The sequence below is a fragment of the Physeter macrocephalus genome, chromosome 6 (genome assembly GCF_002837175.3).
Source record: "Physeter macrocephalus isolate SW-GA chromosome 6, ASM283717v5, whole genome shotgun sequence".
In the NCBI taxonomy this organism is placed as follows: Eukaryota; Metazoa; Chordata; class Mammalia; order Artiodactyla; family Physeteridae; genus Physeter; species Physeter macrocephalus.
The window spans coordinates 88,521,853-88,543,910 of record NC_041219.1 but is presented as its reverse complement, the minus strand read 5'-3'; the positions used below and the strand labels follow the sequence as shown (position 1 = coordinate 88,543,910).

General features: G+C 40.6%; 1 protein-coding gene across 9 annotated transcripts in view; it reads left to right on the top strand.

Moving 5' to 3' along the window:
* The window catches only part of DIP2B (disco interacting protein 2 homolog B), a 273,451-nt gene that overhangs the window by 220,366 nt on the left and 31,027 nt on the right, over positions 1-22,058 (top strand). For 7 of the 9 annotated variants that reach the window (XR_003680362.2, XR_003680363.2, XM_055085636.1 and 4 more), the window contains 10 exons: positions 424-551; positions 1,757-1,891; positions 2,278-2,392; positions 6,245-6,446; positions 12,569-12,678; positions 12,816-12,896; positions 16,078-16,201; positions 17,780-17,901; positions 19,106-19,217; positions 21,506-21,615. Coding sequence is in view for 7 of the 9 variants with exons in the window: in XM_055085636.1 (XP_054941611.1) it covers positions 424-551; positions 1,757-1,891; positions 2,278-2,392; positions 6,245-6,446; positions 12,569-12,678; positions 12,816-12,896; positions 16,078-16,201; positions 17,780-17,901; positions 19,106-19,217; positions 21,506-21,615 (1,239 nt within the window). In the remaining 2 variants the exon portion in view is untranslated. The remainder of the gene's footprint in view (positions 1-423; positions 552-1,756; positions 1,892-2,277; positions 2,393-6,244; positions 6,447-12,568; positions 12,679-12,815; positions 12,897-16,077; positions 16,202-17,779; positions 17,902-19,105; positions 19,218-21,505; positions 21,616-22,058) is intronic. The other 2 variants (XM_024122868.3, XM_024122867.3) reach the window with 1 other exon arrangement.

Sequence of the window (22,058 nt, the reverse complement as noted above, 5' to 3'; positions counted from 1 at the left end):
CTGCGCGCCTCAACTACTGAAGCCCGTGCGCCTAGGGCCTGTGCTCCGCAACAAGAGAAGCCACCCCAGTGAGAAGCCTGCACACTGCAACGAAGAGTAGCCCCCGCTCGCGCAACTAGCACAACTAGAGAAAAGCCCGCGCACAGCAACGAAGACCCAGTGCAGTCAAAAATTAAATAATTAATTAATTAATTAATTAATTTTAAAAGAATGAATATGAATGGATTCCCTTCTTATATACTATTAAGACCGCATTAATTGTAGGATGCCACTGATTCTGAGATGTCAAGATGTGAAACACTTTTTTAGAATCCATAAAATATGATATTTTCTTTCCTACAGTTTTTATGAGATTTATTTCAAGGCAGGAAGTAAAATGTCTGTTTTGCTATTTAAATTATGTAAATCATTGTTACCTTTCAGGGCAGCTTGGTTTTCGTGGTTGGAAAAATGGATGGGTTACTGATGGTTAGTGGTCGAAGACATAATGCTGATGACATTGTTGCTACTGGATTGGCTGTTGAATCAATAAAGACTGTTTATAGAGGAAGGTGAGTAGTACAAAGTTCAAAGGTTAGCACTTCCGGTGGAATCTAAAGATATCTCTATAGGGTGATTTGAGTTGTATTCTGTAGATGCTCTAGATTAGGTTGTTTTTGATTAAGTGTAGCAGAAACCAGGCTTTGAATATTTATCTTAAAATGTCTGGTTCTTTGGCTGTAACTGAGGGGCTGTAACCATATCCTGTATTTCAGTTTTTAATTACTACTGTTTGTTGCATCCTGAAGACTGAGGAGATTTCTGAAACACTGAACTTCCTACATTCCTTCAATACAGAAGTCCCCCCATTCAGTCTAATTGAGATAGATGCTACTCTGTAGGAGTTTACATCTAAGAATTGTTCTCTTACTTGACTCTAAATTGTTTTTTAATGTAGAGATTGACATAGTACATAAGCGCTAATTTCAAATTCCATGGATGAAGTCAATTAGATATCCTTTTTTCTTTGCTTATTAACTCAAGAAAAGATACTTGGCATATATTTGAGTAATTGATGTCCTGTTCAGTAGTTTTCAGTCATGGATATATGTCTTTAAAGCAATCCTGGTGTCCCTTAGTTTTTGAAGCAGTAGAAAAATTAAACCACTAGAGAACCGGTTCCTGAAATGTATAGCTTTTTGTAATGGTGTGGCTTCCTGTGAGATGTAAACTCCATGGGGTACTGGACCTTCTGTCTTTGGTCACGGTCATATCCCCAGCACTCAGCACAGCCCCTGGCACGCAGTAGGTGTTCATTAAATATGTGTGAATGAAAGGAAAGAAGGAAGGGAGGTGGTCAGGCTTGCTGGTGTTCTCAGCCCTCCAGTGCCTTCCCATTATTTCATACATTCATTCAGCAAGCGTTTATTGGGTGCCAACTGTGTGCCACTGTTCTGGATGCTCAGGGTGTGGCAGTGAACAACACAGGCCACGTCTCTGCCCACGGGAACTCACATTCTCATTGGGGGAAGAGCAGGTAACCACATAGGGAAACAGATACTAGGTGAGCTGGTGATGAGTGCTGTGCAGGAAGGACACACGGGGTGGCGGTGCCTGTGGGTTATACGGGGAGTCTGGGAATGCCTCACTAGCAGGGGGACGTTTGAGCCGAGACCTCACTCAGAGCATCCCCCTCCCCCCGCCTCCAGGTCCTCCGTGACCACCCGGGCGGGTCTGACCTCTCCCCACCACTCTCTGCTTCACCACCCTGCTCCAGGCACACTGGCCTTCTTGCTGTTCCTCAAACCTGCCAAGCTCGTTCCTACCTCAGAACCTTTTCGCTTTCCGTTCCTTCTGCCCGGAAACCTCTTCCTCCAGATCTCCGCGCGGCTCGCGTCCTCACCTCATTCAGGTCTCTGCTCCAATGTCCGCTCCTCAGGGAGGCGCTGCCCGCGCCCCTCGCCCCCCGCCCCCCGACCCACACACTGCTCCACTCCCACCCTGCCTCGGTCCCCCGGTGTATAGCGCGACGTGATTGTTCTGTCTCTGACACGCAAGCTCCACAAAGACAGGGACTTCGGCTTATTTATCGCTACGTCCCAATATTCACAACAGTGGCGCTTAGTACACGTGTTTTGAGTCCTCGTTTTGATGGTAATGATTGTGACGTTTTCTTTTCTAAACTACTCCTTCCTGGGCAGTGCGGTGGGGATGTCTCCTCTCTGTAATTCCAACTGAGCAAAGCAAATAGGACTGGTTGTGAAGGGAGTCCTGATGTGTTTGATCTGTCTCTCTTAGAATTGCTGTGTTTTCTGTGTCTGTATTTTATGATGAGCGCATCGTGGTGGTTGCAGAACAAAGACCTGACGCTTCTGAGGAAGATAGTTTCCAGTGGATGAGTCGTGTGCTACAGGTGAGCGCACCTGGGGTCTCTGTCGGAGAGGTTGACTTTGCTGTCAAAGGCAGTAGAAGCCACTGCTGAAGCATTTTCTTCAGTGGACCAGTTATGTTGCCTTGCTTTTTTTCCTGCCAGTAGCTACTCAAATATTCTAGCTACTGTTAGCAAAAGCAGATAATACCACACCTCCTTGTGTACCACCAAGTATTTTTCTGCTCAGGTTGCCAAAAACAATTGAATTTGACTTGCCTCAGCAAGTTCTTTCACTGTTTTGTGCCTGAGTGTTAACTACCCATGAACATTTTAACTGTCCAAATGTGGAACACATCTTTGACATAATCAGTCCCCATGTCAACAGCTGCAGTCTTACTGCATGCTACAAGTGGTGCCTAGAGTGTGAGGAATCCAATATGAGCTGCTCTTCTTACTTTGAAGGAGCTTTACTGTGGAGTTAGAGATCTAGGTGAAGTAAACCACTAGGGAAGGAAAAAGATATAGGCTCAGTATAAGGGAAATGTTTCTAGGGGAGCAGGCTAGAATGATGAAGAGAGCCTAGGATTCATTTAGAATCATACTTTAAACCCCAGCTCCACTCCCTACCACATAAGTGCCTTTAGGCAGCTTACTTAACCTCACTGAGTTTATTTTCTCATCTGTAAAGTGGGGATAAAATTTTCTATATTACAGAGCTATTGGAAGGTTAATTGATGGTAATTAGATAATGAACTGAAATATTGAGTGCCTGCCTTCAGTAAAAGATGATGGTGATTATTATTAATATAAAAAAGAATAATCATAAGCATATCTCCAATAAGGAGTTTAGGGAGGCCCGCTCTATCTTAAATAACATTCCCTTTCACTCTCTGTCCCCTCACTCTTCTCTATTTTCTGCTTAGTATTTATCGGCATATAAGTGGCTTTATATTTATTGTTTTATACATCCACTATAATAGAAGACCCATGAAAGCCAAGAGTTACTCTCTCTTGTTCCTGTTAGTCCAGAACCAGATAGCTATGCCAGCACATCATCAGAGTAGGCTCAGTAAATATTTGTTGGATAAGTGGATGGTCCAGAGAAAGCATGGACTGTCCTTACCATTCAACTTATATGTATTGGGATTGTTCCCAATGTCTCTAACTTGTCTGCTTGGGGCATTTGGATTTATTTACTGCCAGTTAGTAGTCATGTTGTAGAAGTGTTGTAAGCATGAGATGAGTGATAGCACTAGATGACTTTTAAGATTCTTCCTATCTGCAGAGTCTGTGATTCTGAATTATCAGTTGGTATAGCATAGGCTGTTTATAGTACAAAATCAGAGAAAGGAAAGAGAATGCTGAAGATAGACTAGATAGAAAAAACTGTGAAGAAAGTGGGACTGGGTGATCTCTGAAAGATGGTTTATAATCAGACCTGCAAAGAGAATTTTTTTATACTGTTCATATTTTCAAACACACTGCTTATTTCATTCAGAAAGAACTTTGGGGGATAGTGGTAGAATCTTGTGGTGAATTATGTATTTTTTCCAGTTACAGGAAGCAAATTTCCCAGGTTATTTGTTATTTTTCCCTGGAAAGCAACTATAGGAATTAAATGCAGTGCTAACTTACTAATCCAAATTTTTGTTCAAGTCATTTGGGGTCTGATTTGGGTGTGAAATAAGAAGGCATTATCTTATATGTAGCCTCTCTGCTTGGGGTACCTGGATCCGTAGTAGAACATTAAGAACTCCATATGTTCTGGTAGGTTAGAGCCCAGAGGTTGTTTAATTCCAGGTCTGTGTATGATATAAACTAAACACCTAACTCAACACCTTCTAAGGAACGTCGTCAGTGGATAACTTAACCAGGTGACGTATTTTCAGTGAGGAATCCAGGCTACACATGATGCATTTGCTAACTTCCTGTATATTCTAAGATACCCAAGACTTAGGAACTCTTACAGACTTCCCATTTCCTAGTTATCTCTGTTGGTTAGTGGATTAGTCTGAAGAATATGCTTTTCAAGTTTATTCCTCTGCCCTTTTAAGTCATTTTAATAAAAGGCCTTGTCTGTCTTTTATGACCCTTGGTCCGTTCGTCTTCTCAGGCTGGATCTCCTTTTCAGTAAGATTTGTGGGTAGTACAAAAGAACCCTCTCAACTGGCATGTTTAGAAATGGTATTGATAGTTGGTTAGTTTTCAAAGGTGACTGAAGCAGAAAACCATAACAATGAGAAATTCTTCAAGTATTAAATTTTAACACAAAACATAACAAGTGTGCCTTTATTTGATGCAGAGGCGTGTGAGTGTGAGTTACACCAGTTTGAGTTCCAGGTCAGCTTACTTCCATAAACTACATCCAAAAGCATTGTCTTTGGTTTCTGGTTTCATTTCCTTTAAGTTAGACTAGAACGTGAGTGTTTGAAAAGAAACTTACCTTTTAGAATTAATTTGCCCATTCCTATCAACAGTAGGAGTTCACCTCTAATGAGTTTTTCAAAAGCATAACTCTTCCTATTTTGCATTCATATTTTATCAGTGAATATAATAGTTAATTATATGAGCACAGTAACAAGAACAGCAGCTGTAAAAGGTATAGAAGCAGGCACAGCTGACACTCAGTGAGCACACAGGTGCGTGGCTGGGAACAGGGGTGCACCGAGGGAGCTGTTGGCCTCCAGGACTCGGTGTGCAGTGGGCCTCACCTGGATGTTTTGCAAAGGGGATGCCTAGTAACCTGGTGAACCACTTAAGCAAGGGCTTACTTACAGAGCTTCTGTTTTGTTCATAATAAGAGACTAGGACTTCCCTGGTGGCGCAGTGGTTAAGAATCCGCCTGCCAATGCAGGAGACACGGGTTCGAGCCCTGGTCTGGGAAGATCCCACATGCCGCGGAGCAGCTAAGCCCGTGTGCCACAACTACTGAGCCCGCATGCCACAAATACTGAAGCCCACGCGCCTAGAGCCCATGCTCCACAGCAAGCCACTGCAATGAGAAGCCTGTGTACCGCAACAAAGAGTAGCCCCCGCTCGCCGCAACTAGAGAAAGCCTGCACGCAGCAACGAAGACCCAGTGCAGCCAAAATTAAATAAATAAAATAAATAAATTTATTAAAAATAAATAAGTAAAATTTAAAAATTAAAAAAAATTTAAAAATAAAAATACTTTGCCTCTGTTTAATTGAGCTATGTTGGACAGCTAAAATATTAAAAGAACCGAAACAAATTTCTAGGTTTTGGACATTATCAACCAAGAGAGAACATACTGAGGCTTGTAAATCAGTATCCACCTCTGTCCATTTAGATTTTACTGGGTTGGCCAATACCTCACCACTCTTCCATCACTGGAAGGATTAGGTACCTTTAGATGTATGGGATCCTAATAATCTACCAGATTCTAGACCTAGAATGGAGAGAGAAAGAAAAACTCTAGGGCTTCCCTGGTGGCGCAGTGGTTAAGAATCCGCCTGCTAATGCAGGGGACACGGGTTAGAGCCCTGGTCCGGGAAGATCCCACATGCCGCGGAGCAGCTAAGCCTGTGCACCACAACTACTGAGCCTGTGCTCTAGAGCCCACGTGCCACAACTACTGAAGCCCGTGCTCTAGAGCCCACGTGCCACAACTACTGAAGCCCTCGCGCCTAGAGCCCTTGCTCTGCAACAAGAGAAGCCACCGCAGTGAGAAGCCCGTGCACCGCAACGAAGAGTAGCCCCCGCTCACCGCAACTAGAGAAAGCCCACACGCAGCAACGAAGGCCCAAGCAGCCAAAAATAAAATAAAATAAAACACGAAAAACTCATAGAGTAGAATAATGCATTGTGTTAGGAGGATGTCAAATGTCGTAAAATTAATCTCACTGAGTATTTTTTTTGTTTGTATTTTTCTAGGCAATCGATAGCATTCATCAGGTGGGGGTTTATTGTCTTGCTCTGGTGCCTGCCAATACTCTGCCCAAAACTCCACTGGGAGGGATCCACATATCTCAGACGAAACAGCTCTTTCTGGAGGGATCGCTACATCCTTGTAATATCCTCATGTGCCCACATACATGCGTGACCAATTTGCCAAAACCCCGGCAAAAGCAACCAGGTAAGAATGCTGGCTTTGAAGGCATGACATTAAAACTGTAACTTGAAGAAGCTGAATTCTCTCAGCATGATTTTTTTCTCTGGAGTTGGACTTTACAAAGATTAGTAAGTAACATGAGAATAGTATCAGCTGACCAAAAGCAGGAAGGAGTGAGATTTTGTAAAATAGCTTTTCCAGGTTTACTGTTGGCTCAGTCTTCTGAGTAATTATCAGTAGAGTGCCTCCATTTTCCCTGCATGTAAGGTATGGGGTCAAGGTGATCAGAATCCCACTGGCGGAGGTAGAATAAAGCAAGTCCTGTAAGGGAAGGTTCTGATAATTAGAATAGCTAGTATTTATTGAGGCTTACTAAAAGCCAAATATTAGCTATACCTTTTACAAATATGATCCTAGAGCTTTGCCCTCAGCTGTGGAAAGTAAAGTTCAGAAAAGTTTGAGAATTGTGCCCAAAGTCATACAGTAACAGAGGTGAGATAAATAGCATGTTAGTGACAGGTGAGATAAATAGCATGTTTTGCATTTGCCATATTCCTATGAATTCGAGATGCAAATAGAAGTATGTGAATTGCCATATGAAACAAGGAAAAAACCAAATAGTCAATTTCACCATTTTGCCTGATTTCTGAACAAACCTAGGTTGTAGGGCTAATGAGTAGGAGACTAAAGGCAGGAGTAAGTGATTGATGGTCAGTCGTGTTAAAATATCTGTTCAATCCAACATGAAGTCATTAAGTTTTATTGATGCTTTTTCATTTTAATTGAGAAGTTAATGAGAGCCTCCCAGTTTCTTGTATGTCTGGAAACACATGAGAGCCAAAATCTGGCCTTTATAGTTCCCACTGCTACCACATACACTCACACACACATACACATAGTGGGAAGATTAGGAAGTCAAAGGGAAATATGGCATTTAATTATATTTCCATTAAGACCGCTTTTGCTGAAAGGTAAATATGAGGTACAATAATAAAAGATAAGCCTCTGACTCTTTAGGATATTTTTATTAGGATATTGCAATGTTAATCTGCTCTGCTTTGCAGTAGTTATCACTTCAGTGGTCTGGTGGCTGAAGATCATATCACATTTGGTTATATAGATGTTATTGTCAACTCGCCAAGTAACCTTATTTTAGTAACAGTGTGTATAGAGCTAAAGTATATATGATATTTATCAGTTTCTGCTAGTGGAAATGAGTGTTTATGGAGGCTAATATTCTAAAGGGGCAGTTAGAATCAAGTCTGTACTAATCAAGAAATATATAAAAAGAAGTATCTTCATATTTCCTGCCGAAGTATCTGATGGATATGTAAAACATACAAATCCTTCTCCATCTCGTATTCTGTTATACTGAAGTCCTACATTTGTCATATGAGTAAAATCCTATTTTAAATAGCATTTAATCTAGAATTCCTTTAACAAAGCTTTCATTTCAGTAGATGCTTAAAGGATGCAACTCGGAGACATAGTAGTTGCTTAAAACATTGCTTTTGCTAGCCAGATTTCACCCAGTTTTACTAAATGATGAAACCTGTATAAAAGGTTTATTCCTAAGCCCTCATAGGTATAGCATCCACCTGTCTGATGAAAGCATTAGGTTTGGATTCTGTGTTTTTGCTGTCTGTTGTGATGGTCTGCTAAGATCTTAGTGGAATGCGTATGGGTCAGACCAAAGCAGCTTGAAAATTGTGGCATAGGTGAAGCAGACATGATGTGGGGATAGCATGAGAGGATGGGGTTTAAGCAGAATACAGGAGCATGGAGATGGTTGGGAGTGAGGTAAAAAAGGAAAGGAGGGCTTCCCTGGTGGCGCAGTGGTTGAGAGTCTGCCTGCCGATGCAGGGGACATGGGTTCGTGCCCCGGTCGGGGAAGATCCCACATGCCATGGAGCGGCTGGTATTTCCAAGAAAGGAAAGTGGGCAATATTTTCAAATCCTATTTGCTCATAGAACTGTTTTCTCTCAGAGTAGCAATAAACTAGTTGCTCTAGTATTCTAGAAAAAAAAAAAAAAAAAAAAAGGGAAAGGAGAGGAAAAGGAAGATAGAAACGGTGTTAAGGTAGCCCAGTGACAAAAATCTCATTGAGATGTCTGTTAAGCTGTTGTATAAAGAATGGGAATGTGTTAGGATTGGTTTTGGCTGCACGTTTCAGAAGAACATAACGGCTGCTTAAACAAGAGGCAAGTTTTTTCTTTCTCAGGTGAAGGAAATCCAGAGCTAGGCAGTCCAAGGCTAGGATGGAACTGGCTAGGAACCCTCAGTCACTGTTGGTCCAGCTTCCCATTTTATTGCGCTGGCATTGTTATCAGTTAACTATTGTTATAGATGTGCTGCATAACAAATAATCCTAAAACTCAGTGGTTTAAAGTAAGAAGCATTTATTTTTCACTCATGGAATGTGGATCTGCTGAACCTGGCTGGGATCAGCTGGCCTTGGCTTGGCTCCAGGCTGTAGGTTGGGTTCAGACCTGTTCCATGTGTCTCCTCATTATGGGACCAGCAGCTACCTGTGCCATATTTTCCTCAAGGCAGATGGCAAAAGCAAGAAGCAAGCCAAACCATACAAGCATACTTAAAGCTTCTGTTTGCTTCATGTTTCCTAACATTTTATTGTCCAAAACAAGTCAGACCATGCCCAAAGTCAATGGAGCAGAGAGGTATATACTCCTCTCATGTAATCACATCAAGGAAGACTTGTAAGAAAATAAAACAATCTGCCACAGCCAGCCTTAGCATACTGCCTCAGGGTTCATTTAAGCTCCTGACCTCCAGCCATCAGTTCTACATTCCAGCTAGCAGGTGGGAGAAAAAGACAAAGAAGGGAATACCCTTCCCCTTTAAACGTATCTTCTAGAAATCGCACATATTACTTACTCTTACCTATTATTCTCCCACACTAAAGAATATAGTCTTTATTCCAGGCATTTGCCCAGCTAAAAACTGGGGGTTGTGTTTTTAAGGAAAAAGAGGAGAATAGGGGTTGATGACTAGCAGTCTTTGCCACTGGAAATTTATAGAATTTTGTGGAGAAAATAAGAAGACATATTACGGGTACAGCACAGTATCAGCAATTAGCCTCCTAGATGTTACTGCTTTCAGTAATTTTTCACTCTTTGACTCATAGTTTCAAGAAATGCACACAGAAGGACCTCAAGAAATTACTGCTGAATTATTTTTGTCATTTTAAATTACTCTGAAAAATTCACTTTTTAAAATGTCACGCCTTTATTAACTTTACAGTGTGAGTCCAGGAATGGGCAACTTACACAGTCATATATAGTCTGAGTCCTGCCTATATAAAAAAGGCTGTCTCCAACATAATATATCTATTAACGTATTATGCAGTCTCTTGGGAAAGAATTTTGCATATTGTATTGGATTGGCCAAAAAGTTCCTTCAGTTTTTAAGTAAAAATAAAAGACATTTTTCATTTTCACCAAGAACTTTATTGAACAGCATATTCACCATTTTGTTCCACTACCTTCTGCCATTTTTCAGGCAACTTCATAATTCCATCTTCCCACACCTTTTTCTTTTTGAGCAAAGAACTGTTCCAGGTGCCTTTTACAGTCTTCCAGGGAATTGAAACTTTTTCCATTAAGAGAATTTTGTTAAGACTGAAATAACTGGAAATCTGAAGGTGCAATGTCTGGTGAATACAGCGGGTGAATCAGAACTTCCCAGCCAAGCAGTAACAGTTTTTGCCTGGTCATCAAAGAAACGTGTTCTTGCGTTATCCTGATGGAAGATGATGTGTTTTCTGACTAATTCCACTTTTCATCGAGTGCTGCTTTCAACTGGTCAAATTGGAAGCAGTACTTGTTGGAATTAGTCATTTGGTTTTCCAGAAGGAGCTCATAATAGAGGACTCCCTTCCAATCCCACCATATGCACAACATCACCTTTGGATGAAGACCAGCCTTTGGTGTGGTTGGTGGTGGTTCATTTCGCTTGCCCCACAATCTCTTCTGTTCCACATTATTGTACAGTATCCACTTTTCATCTCCTGTCACGATTTGTTTTAAAAACGGAACGTTTTCATGACATTTCAGTAGAGAATCGTGTGCGGAAATACGGTCAAGAAGGTTTTTTTTTTGCTTAACTTTTGTGGAACACAAACATCAAAGCAATTAACATAACCAAACTGGTGCAAATGATTTTCAGCGCTTGATTTAGATATTTTGAGTATGTCAGCTATCTCCCACGTGGTATAATGTTGATTGTTCTCAATTAATGACTCGATTTGATCACTATCAACTTCAACTGGTTTACTCAACCGTGGAGCATCATCCAGCGAGAAATCTCCAGCACTAAACTTTGCAAACCACTTTTGACATATTTGATCAGTCACAGCACCTTCTCCATACACTGCACAAATCTTTCTATGCGTTTCAGTTGCGTTTTTACCTTTTTGGAAATAATAAAGCATTATACGCTGAAAATGTTGCTTTTTTTCCTTCTATCTTCAATATTAAAATGGCTACACAAAAATTCACCAATTTTGATAAGTTTTTTTTAAATGCACACTGATATGACAGCTGTCATAATACAGTCTAACAAAATTGTTTCAAATGAAGTTAAAGACAGCTAAGCACTACTAGAGCCATCTTACGGAAAAAACCAAACGAACCTTTTGGCCACCCAGTACTTAAGATTTCAGTGGATATACTTTGTAGATGAAAACTATTTAGCAGAGTATTGGAGTACTTTACCCTTAGGGTGTGTTTTTTTTAGTTTAAAATTTTTCTTTAACTTTTCATTTTGCAGTAATTTCACTTACAATAAAGTTGCCAAATAGTAAAAGAATTGCCTTATACTCTTTACCCAACTTCCCCGCATATTTAAAAGTGATTCCATGATTTAAGTGATTTTGTTCCAGCTATTTCAGTACATTCATAATCAACAGATTTTGGCAATAAACGTTATTTAATATTAATCGAAGCATAGCATCAGCATTATTCAAAACTCAGCTGGCAGTAAATTTTGTTATGTTTTAGCTGTCTTCTTAGCTTCATACATTGGAGTCTAATCTTTAAGTGACCATCAGGAAAGGCATACAAAGCCCTAGCATTATTGAGAAAGGGAGAGTTTTCCTTTTTTATCTTGAGAAAGGGAGAGTTTTCACTTTTTTTTCCCCAAGTGGCAAGCCTCTGGAAAAGTTGAAAGAATACTGTAATGAACACCCATATACCTTCCCCTAGATTCAGCAACTGTTAACTTTTTTTTTAACTGAATTCTTTGAAAGGAAATTGCAGACATCATGACACTTCACCCCCAAATATTTCAGCAGTGTATCTCTAGAGAACAAAAACATTCTCCTAAAATTTTCCTAATCAGCCACAATGCCATTATCCTATTAAGAAAGTTAGCATTAATATAATGCTATCATTTAATAATACACAATCTATGTTCATATTTCTCCACTTGTTTATTATAGTAGCTGATTTTTTTTTTAATCCAGTATCTAAAGTCACACTATCTAAAGTCACACATTGCTTTTGTCTGTCATGTCCTTTAACTTGAAAGCTCCCAAATCTGTTGTGTCTTCAAGACACGGACCTTTTTGAAGAATCCAGGCCAGTTGTCTTGTAGAATGTCCTACAATCTGGATTTCATTGCTCACTTAAAATAAAGCCCTTCTGATTTTCCTGATGAACTCATTCTCAGTCCTCATAGATGGCAGATTTCTTTTCAGACCAGATATTTATTACTGTTAAGCCCCCTGTTAGGGTTTTATCCATGATTGGAACAGATGAAATGTATCAGTAGGAACCAATGCAACCAACTGTCACCTCCTCGGAGTGAAAACTTCCCTCTGTACACAGTCCCTCCACCCCCCCAATCCATGTCTCTCCTGTGGTCCTATTTTCTTTTTTTTCCAGCACTTCCTGCTACCTGACATTATTTGTGTATGTGTTTATTGGTTGCCTTACCCTGCTAGAATACAAGCTGTATGTCTTGTTTGCTACTTTGTCTCAGTGCCTAGAAGGGTGCTCAGTCAGTATCGGTTGAATGAACGTTTGAACCAGCTTTGGTCAGTCTGGAAATGCTTGGGGCTGGCGTGGGGGTGGTATGTAGCTTGAATCGCCATCTCCAGAGAGCTGATTTTTGCTTTTACTTACAGGCGTAGGCCCTGCTTCTGTGATGGTTGGGAATCTGGTTGCAGGAAAACGCATAGCACAAGCTGCAGGAAGGGATCTTGGGCAAATTGAAGAGAATGATTTAGTGAAGAAGGTAAGTGTTCCAGAAGTGTTGATTTTTACAAACAAGTCAAGGACAGAACCTACGCTTCAGGTAACAGATGGCAGATGCCTTGTCCAGCTTTTTAAAAGTTGCTGACCATGATTCTCTTTTCTGCTTTATGACTTCAGCACCAATTTCTGGCGGAGATTTTACAGTGGCGAGCCCAGGCAACTCCTGACCACGTACTCTTCATGCTGTTAAATGCCAAGGTATTAAAAATGCAGTTGTATGTCTAATCAGCTTGCTATTGTGAGAGCATCTTAGGCACTCTTGATCTCTTTCTTTCATCAGAAAAGTTCTATTGCCAACTCAGAGGAAGGAGTTGTTGCTTTTTCCTTGTTTTGATATATGAAGATAAATTGTGCAGTTATTTCAAGGTTGAAATGAGACCTCCTGGAGTGTTATTCAATACTGTCTCTTTTTTGTCACAATCAAGTTGTCTTTATTCAGTTCTGATAGGAACCATAGGACAACCATGTAATTATTACATAATCTACAGGTAGACCGAATGCATTGTGTCAATGTAATTTTTAACCCAGTTTGACTTTTAATTCTTTGATTTCCACCAGAAATAAAATGACTTTAGATCAACATTTTAAAAACCAGTTGTTTCTAGTACATAGTTAAATGATTTATTGCTAACATAAAAAGCAAATTGAAAATTATTCAAGAGTATGTTTAACTATTGCTTTCTAATGGATGGTTCGCCAGAATATTGTATTTTTTAAGTTATGCATTCCATGGGAGTCTGTTGAGATTTGTTTGTTTTAATGGCTGAGTCCGAAGCTGAAAGTACTGTGACCACAGCATAGAACAGTATTTGTCACCAGCAGGGGCAAGACTGGAGGGCCTATTGGAGTCCCTTAGGGGACTTACCCAGATGGCCCCCTTCTGCCCCAGGTCCTGGATTCTGATAGTCTCTCTCTCTCTCTCTCTCTCTCTCTCTCTCTCTCTCTCTCTCTCACACACACACACTAACACACGCACACACACACACACCCCACACACACATACACAGCTTTGAGAATTTATGCAGTGATAGAACCTGAGAGGAATATGCTGTGCATCTTAGTGAAAAGTCAGTTAAAATCTTAAGAACCATTGCTCTGTGGTAGAAAACTTTGGGACTTCCTTGCTCCACTTCTGCATGAAGTGGGCTTCTCTTCAAGCCCATGGATTGATTAGGGTCCTTCCATTTCAATAAGAAGATGTCAGTCCAGCTTGTTCCCCACTCCACTCCCAAGCTTGGCTACAGTTAAACTTATGGCCCTGTCAAATCATACTTCAGATCTATTTGTTAGTGAACGTAAGTTGAAATTTGCTTCTTGGGTAGAGAAATAATATATATGGATGACTAAAGGACATGTAGTCCATCTATTCTTCTGCATGTTCTAACATTTTACCTTGGATTAGCCCAGGCCACCAGAAAGCTTAGGAACCATACAACATTTTTCCCTTATGCCCAGAAAATGCTTCTTACTGAAGTTTAGTTTACTGCCGTACCAAGGACCAAAAAGAGAGCTATTGTAAGAAATGGCCTTATGAATTTAACCCTGATTTTAGCCAAAGGAATATTCATTTTAGTGTTATAACCTTAATGTCCAACAATAGACAATTGACTAAATAAATTATGGCATATAAACATGAAATACTATGCAGTCATTGAAAATAATGTTATAGAATAGTTGATGACCCAGAAAATAGTCATAATGTGGAAGTAGGAAAAGTAGGATATAAAACTTTAATAATAATTGAGTACTTACTGAAGACCCTGTCCTGGGTGCTTTCCATTTCATAGTTCATTTTAAGGTTAGGGGAGCAGAGGCATAGAGACATAAAATCACTTGCCTGAGGTCGCAGGGCCCTAAGTGGTAGCACTAGGAAATTAGCTTCTTCATTTGAACCCAGACTAGCTTCAGAGCCCACATTCTTAGCCAATGCACTATACAGTCTCTGGCATAATATAGTATGATACCTTTTTTTTTTTAATGTTGCATGTGAATTTATATATAATACATACTCATTTGTTAAAAACCAAGAAAATATACAGCAAAAGTTAATAGTGGTTACATCTCATATTTACTAATCTATGTTTTCCAAATTTTCTATATTGAACTTGTACTACTTTATATTAATGAAATTTAAAAGTTATTTTTAAAAGAAACAGCTCAGTAAACTTGTTTTTTTCATGAGTTTTTTAAAGTAAGTTCAATCATTAAAACAGTGTGGTATTGGCACAATATAGACAAATAACAGTTTGGTTTTATCTGGTAAAGTTGAAGATAAGCATACCCAATGACCCAGCAGTTCCATGTCTAGGGCTATACCTGACCAAAACTCACATATTTATGCACCAGGATATAGGTATTAGAATGAATTGTCCATCAGCAGTAGAATGGATGAATAAATTGTGGTATGTTCATGCAGTTAAATACTGTGCAGCAACAAAAGCACATGAACTATACACCTAAGCACAAGAGGCTAGATGACACTTAATAGAATGTTGAGAGAAAGAAGCAAATCACAAAAATGTATATGTACAGCACAACTCTATGAAAATCAAATATTTCATAGGTGGTAAAAATATAAAGAAAAAGAAATTAGCCGCTAACATTAAAAAGTCACGATAGTGGTCCCCTATGGAGGGAAGGAGAAGGCACCCATGGGGGTGCTCTTAAGCTGCTGGCAGTGGTCCTTTTCACATCAGGCTGGTTCTTACACAGATGCTTGTTTTATAATTTTTTATTAAGCTACACATTCATATCTTATGCACTTTCACACTCGTGTGTTATGTTTTACAAAGGCACAGGGGTTCAAAAAGCCCAGCTCAGTGAAACTTGAATTGGACAATAAGGATATTTATGAAGACCCGCAGGAGAAATTATTCTCAGGACCAGGAATAATTGGCCATCTTCTAATCTGCTAACCTTTGTTAATTCACTGTTCGTGTTTTTGTTTACATCTCTGCTGTTAGAATACTCAGAGCCAAACTCGTTTTTTACGCAAGTGTACTTGACCACACAGCCAGCGTCCTGTCCTCACTCATGCCCTCGTCCTGCTTTCATTTCTTTTATTTTCCCCTCTTCTCTTATTTCCTCATTTAAATACAAAATTGCTATGTATTTTTAAAGCTACCTTAAATAAGAGAGACTGTAAATACATACGTTTGATTTAAGTTAATGTTGTTAGTCCCTCAGTACCTTCAAACATTGAGAAAGAAAAGGAATACCACACACGTCTTTCGGTGCTTGGGGAATTTTCACTGAACTTGATAACTTGCTACAGATAATCTAGCAAGGCACAAGCCTTCCATATAATGCCAAATTGGCTCTGTTTGTTACTGTTTTCCTTACTGAGCGTCAACCTGCTTGTACTTTCTTCTATTAACAGGGAACTACGGTGTGCACGGCCAGCTGCCTTCAGCTTCATAAGCGAGCAGAGAGGATTGCGGCAGTTCTTGGTGACAAGGGACATCTAAATGCAGGAGACAACGTTGTGTTACTCTATCCACCTGGTGAGTGCTGGATTGGTAGATTAGACAAGCTCTATCACTAGACTACAGACTCTTAAGAGGACAAGAGCTCAGGGCTGCTATACATGACCATGTGGGCTGTGCGCACAGGTTCATGCCATGGGAACAGGCCTCTCCTCTGAGTTGTATAGGGTGAGGGCTCTGCCGGGACCGAGTCTGTTGTATTTACTCTTGTATTTCCACTGTCTAGCTCAGTGCCTGGCACTATGGTAAATATTGAATGAGTGAATGACAACTTCTTGACTTTTGGAAACACTCAGAAGAGACCCTTATTTCTAGGAGTGCTCAGGAACAGGACTGTTTCACCCAGTTTTCAAAAGCATGTTGTGTGTGAACTCTGACTTCACATTCTCCACATCGTAATTGGTGCTTTTACTGTCCCTCAATTATTACTGCGTTCATCTTCCACGCTCTAATTCAGCAACCTCTTTACATCAAGAGGGACTCAGGGACTTCCCTGGTGGTGCAGTGGATGGGAATCCACCTGCCAGTGCAGGGGACACGGGTTCAATCCCTGGTCCGGGAAGATCCCACATGCCGCGGAGCAACTAAGCCCGTGCACTACAACTACTGAGCCCGAGTGCCACAACTACTGAAGCCCGCATGCCTAGAACCCGTGCACCGCTACGAAGAGTAGCCCCCGCTTGCCACAACTAGAGAAAGCCCACGCGCAGCAATGAAGACCCAGTGCAGCCAAAAATAAAATTAAAGAAAAAGAAAAGAGGGACTCAGAATTACTTGATGAGTTTGGTGTAAATATTCAAAATTTTAGGTGAAATATTTCAGTTGTCCCTTTCTTTAGTCTTCTGCCATCTAACTCATACATCCAGCCTTCTGTGGTCATTTATCCCTTTTAGCTCATTTTACTGTGATTCTCACTTTGCTCTTTTATTTACATTGATACTAAGATTTCTTACAAGGTCATCTGGTAAAGGAATTCCTCCAACCTTGTTCCTGGGAGATTGTCTTCCATCTACCAATTAATCATGGTGATGGGCCACAGCACTTCCCAAGGAGGCTGCCCTTCGAGTCCTGATATTGCAGAGGCTTCGTATCAAGTGATGCTTGCCTCCCTAAAACCTGCACCCACTGGGGGAGTGACATCTCAGGGGTCCAATTGCTGTTCACATAGCGGCCTTCTAAAGAGTGAAAGAAAGCTCAGGTGTTCCTCATCTCTCCTTTTCCCATTCTTTTCTTTTCCAAGTGGAGCAGCCCTAATTTTTGCAGTTATTTCTCCTAAGTAATATCAAGTAATGAAGTCAAAATACCTTCGTCAGGTATCTTTCAAGAGTTTACTTCTGACCTCCTTTCTCGTTATTTATTCTTGGCTTCTCTATATTTTTTTTAAAGTTGTTTTATATGCATCCTTCTTTACTTTCAGTTTCTTCTAAATTAAAAAAATTTCTTCTGATACTGTCTCTTTTAAATTACGGTCTAATGAACCCATCTGGCACATGATTTAATAAACTGGTTTTGGAATAAATAAATAAATTGGTTTTGGAAGCTCTGGCTTTGCTTTCTCGGTGACAAAGCAGGCAGCTAAGTGGCTATGTCTTGCAGGCATCGAGTTAATCGCTGCGTTCTATGGCTGCCTGTATGCCGGGTGCATACCTGTGACCGTCCGACCTCCTCATGCTCAGAACCTCACAGCCACATTGCCTACTGTACGCATGATTGTTGATGTAAGTACCGGGTATAGCTTGCCTTGTCCTCATCTCATAAAACCCAGAGCCAGACAACTAAGGATCCTTACTCATTTTCCAGTCTAATTGAGTCAGGAAGTCAAATCTGTCTCCTGCAAACTACCTCCTTTTCCTTTATCTGATCAAAGTGACCAGCATTTTTCAGTGAAGGAATGTGGGAAAGCAGTTTTTGGTGAGATACAGGGTTGTGTTTTTATCATGAACATTAAGGAAGTGAAGCTGTCATTAGTATTTCTCCATGAAACTTATTTTTTTCCCTCTTCTTAAAAAAGTGCTAATATTTTTTCTGCATAGTAACCAAGGTAATTTTAAATGCCAAACTGAATTCTCCCCGTGTCAGGTCACTTTTTGGGGGGTTAGTCTTATAAATTCGCTTGGTATAGTATTAAAGTATACTATAGTAGGAAAGTAAGATCAATCTTATTCTAATCATATCCTAATGTACTTTAAAGCAAAGAGTTACAAAGTTCCAATTTATGTAACATTTGTTTCTCTAAGAACTGCTGCTCCATCCCCAACTGGAGCCTGCAGTATAAAAGCCGCATTCGCCACAGATGATTTTACAACAAAGTTCAGTTTGGCAAAATGCCCTGGTTATATTCTGCAAAGTAGGCCGGAGCAGCAGGGAGGGGAGTTTCCTTCCACTGACACAGTTTGCGGGGTGAGGGAAGTTGGTCCCCATGCGTTTCCATGTGCGGGTTTGTGGGAGGGCTTGTTCCTCTGAGTGCACAGAGTCCCTCAAGTTCAGGGTATGTTCTAGATCCGGTGTGTTTCACCATATTCCCTGGACTGTTGCAAACACTACCTCCTTCAGAGATGATCCTCCAACACCTCTCATTCCCTGAGTACTGCAAAGTCCATGTTTTTATTTTATTATGGTCGTCATGAAATCAAGAGATCTGGGGATCCATACTGAGGTTATAACCATGGAATATTTGAGAATCACTGTTGTAAACAGTAACTTGTGTTATGAACAAGTCCCTCTTTCTAATTCAGTGTTAACGCATTTTTCAGGACAAAAGTAAGGGGAACACTGACCTCCACTGTCCTGTGTGTATTCTTTGAAAAGCTGGTACTGCCCTGTCCCAGTATGATGTGCGAGTTGCTTTTAGCAGCAGCCAGAGCCTATGGTGCTACACGGGGCTAAGCCTCGTGCTGCTTATTTTTGTCCATTTGTTTCTAGGTCAGCAAAGCAGCCTGCATTCTCACCACACAGACCCTAATGAGGCTACTGAGGTCCCGAGAGGCAGCAGCAGCTGTGGATGTGAAAACCTGGCCAACTATCATCGACACAGGTGAAAGGGAGATTTCTCCAGAGGCATTGAGGGGGCAAGAACATTCACTCCCCGAGCTTTCCTAGATTCTCATGCCAAAGGTGTTTACACAGCTCTTCTGTTGCAGCCCATTCCACCTGCTAAGACAGAGGCAAAACTTAATATCCACTCAGCTTGAGTTACCAAAGGACTGGATACTGCAACATCCAGATCCAAAGAAGCAGATCACAGTGTGCCAGAACTCTGGAAACAAAACGTGGCTTGCTGTTACTCTTGGCATCGTCAAACAGTGGTTAGGTGTTTATGCCAGATGTGACCATAGACATGTAGGGCTACATAAAGTATGGGGAAGATCTGACCCTTGACTTCCAGATGTGATAGAGTTGGAACAGCATTGGACTAGGAGTCAGAAGACCTGGTTCTGGTTCAAGCTTCAGTCCTTATTTTCTGTATAACCTTGTCTGAGATTACCCTTTCCTTAAATACTACCTACCCTGGCCTGACTCACATATTTATTGAGAATATCAAATGCAACATAATATGAAAATACTTTGAAAACCATAAAGTGTATGAATTTTAGATGGTGTTCATACTAAAGAAGGGGGTAAGACATTGGGATAGCTGGAGATGGTAGTGGAGGAGAGAGTGGGTTTTGGAGTTGGGCAGACAGGTGTAAATCCTCATCCTCTGTTACTTGTAACTACTTCATGGGGTCATAAAGATTAAATGACATAATGTAAAGCACCAGCATACAATCATAGTAATAACAACATCTAACTTTTTATTGAGCCCTTACCATGTGGCAGTCATCTAACATGTATTACCTAATTTCCTCCTTCTACCAACCCTATTAGATAGGTGCCAGTGTTAGCCTCATTTTACAGATAAGAAGACTGAGGCACAGGGAGGTTAAGTAAGTAGCAGAACTGAAATTCAAACCCAGTCAGTTTGGCTCCCCTCCCAGCCCCTTAACCATTAATTTCCTCCCTACCAGTTTTCAGTAAGTATCACGTAATGTCCACTTCAGGGACATTTCTGTGGATTTAAATGCAGGGATGACATCTATTTATGGTTATTGTGTCCACATGCTGAGCTATATTTTTTTACATTTGTTACTTAAGGATATAGACGAAGTCATTTATAATATGTAACACAAGTGGATTGTGTTGGTGTTAGTGATGTAGGTAGATCTGCTGTGGTTACTGGACTCAGTCACGTTTCAGGAAGACCTGGAATGTGGTCTGTGATACAGACAACAGAAAGGTTTCTTTAGGTACTTGAGTGGCCCTTCCCTACACAGAGGTGGGTTGAAGGTGATAGAGAAAGTCTTTGGTTTGACCAGAGATGAGTGCCCAATGATACAGAGATTGAAAAGTCAGAGTCAGAATCGTTTCTTGATCTGGAAAGCCAAAGGAGCCATTGAGGAGGCATGGCAGGGGCCAGAGACATCCTTGATATCTTTGGATATGACATACTTATAAAGCAAATTTGGAGGGAAGGGAGAGGTTATCATAAAAGAGCAAAGGAAAATAATTCCCAATTCTTAAAATCAGTCACGTTACCTTGGAGAAAAACTGTCCAACTTTTAAAGCAGTCCATGATTACTGTGACATGTACTAAACTGTAAATAATGAACTTTAACTTGAAACCAGCATAACAACAAGTAAAGCTTCTTGAGTTGTCTTAAAGTGCTTTATATGAATTAACTTCCTAACAGTTCTGGGAGGGCAGGTATTATTACCACTTTAGAGATAAGGAAACAGACACAAAGAGGTTAAATAACATCAAGATGACATCACTGAGAAATGGCAGAGCTGGCAGTCTGCTTCTTTAGCCTGTGTTTTCAGCTACTATGTTATATTACCCCTCACTAATCGTCTAGTAAATACATCTGCCTGATGTAGTTTCCTTGTTTATATTGTGTGTTGGTGCCCTCAACCCCAGCCCTCCTCTAGGAGTGACATATGTGAGCTGGTTGGTTAAATACGAGAAGCCTCAGCTTTAGCAAATCCCAGAAGCTAAGTGTGGCCATAGCAAAGCCACAGAAGACCGGTTGAAGAGCAATGATTTTCGAGTTCCAACGTGTCTGATTTTTTTTTAATGTTATTGAAGTGTAGTTGATTTACAATGTTGTGTTTCATCTCTGCTGTACAGCAAAGTGACTCAGTTATACATATATTTATATTCTTTTTCACATTCTTTTCCATTATGGTTTATCGGAGGATATTGCATATAGTTCCCTGTGCTACACAGTAGGATCTTGTTGTCGACGTGTCTGATTGACATCGGGTTTTTTCTTTTCCTTGCAGATGATTTACCCAGGAAAAGATTACCTCAGCTGTACAAACCACCCACTCCTGAGATGCTGGCGTACCTTGATTTTAGTGTCTCCACAACTGGCATGCTTACGGGAGTGAAGGTAGAGTAGTCGGGATATATTTACTCTCTCGCTGGATGCTGGTAAAGTGCCAGGGCTGCAAAAAATAGAGATGACCACTGCCCCAGGGACTTCAGATGGAGAGGCCAGCTGGTTGTACCAGAGACCAGTAGGCAGAGGATCAAGGGCCACTGCTATATTTAAATAAAAGCATTGGCTCTTCCGGAATAAGTTATCCCAAGGAATTTGTGTTATGAATTGTTCTGAACCTAGCATAGAAGCTAACAGATAACACGAGTTAGTCCAAGCCAGTATGAAGTCATAGATTCGTATTTCATAAAACTCAACATTGAGAAATTAACAGATAGACTTACCCTTCAGTTAGACTTAGATTAGGCTTTTTGAAGCAATGAAAAATATACATCATTTTGAGGAGTTGGAGGGAATGGAAGCTTCTCAAAACTCTCATTAGAGATGCTTTTCTG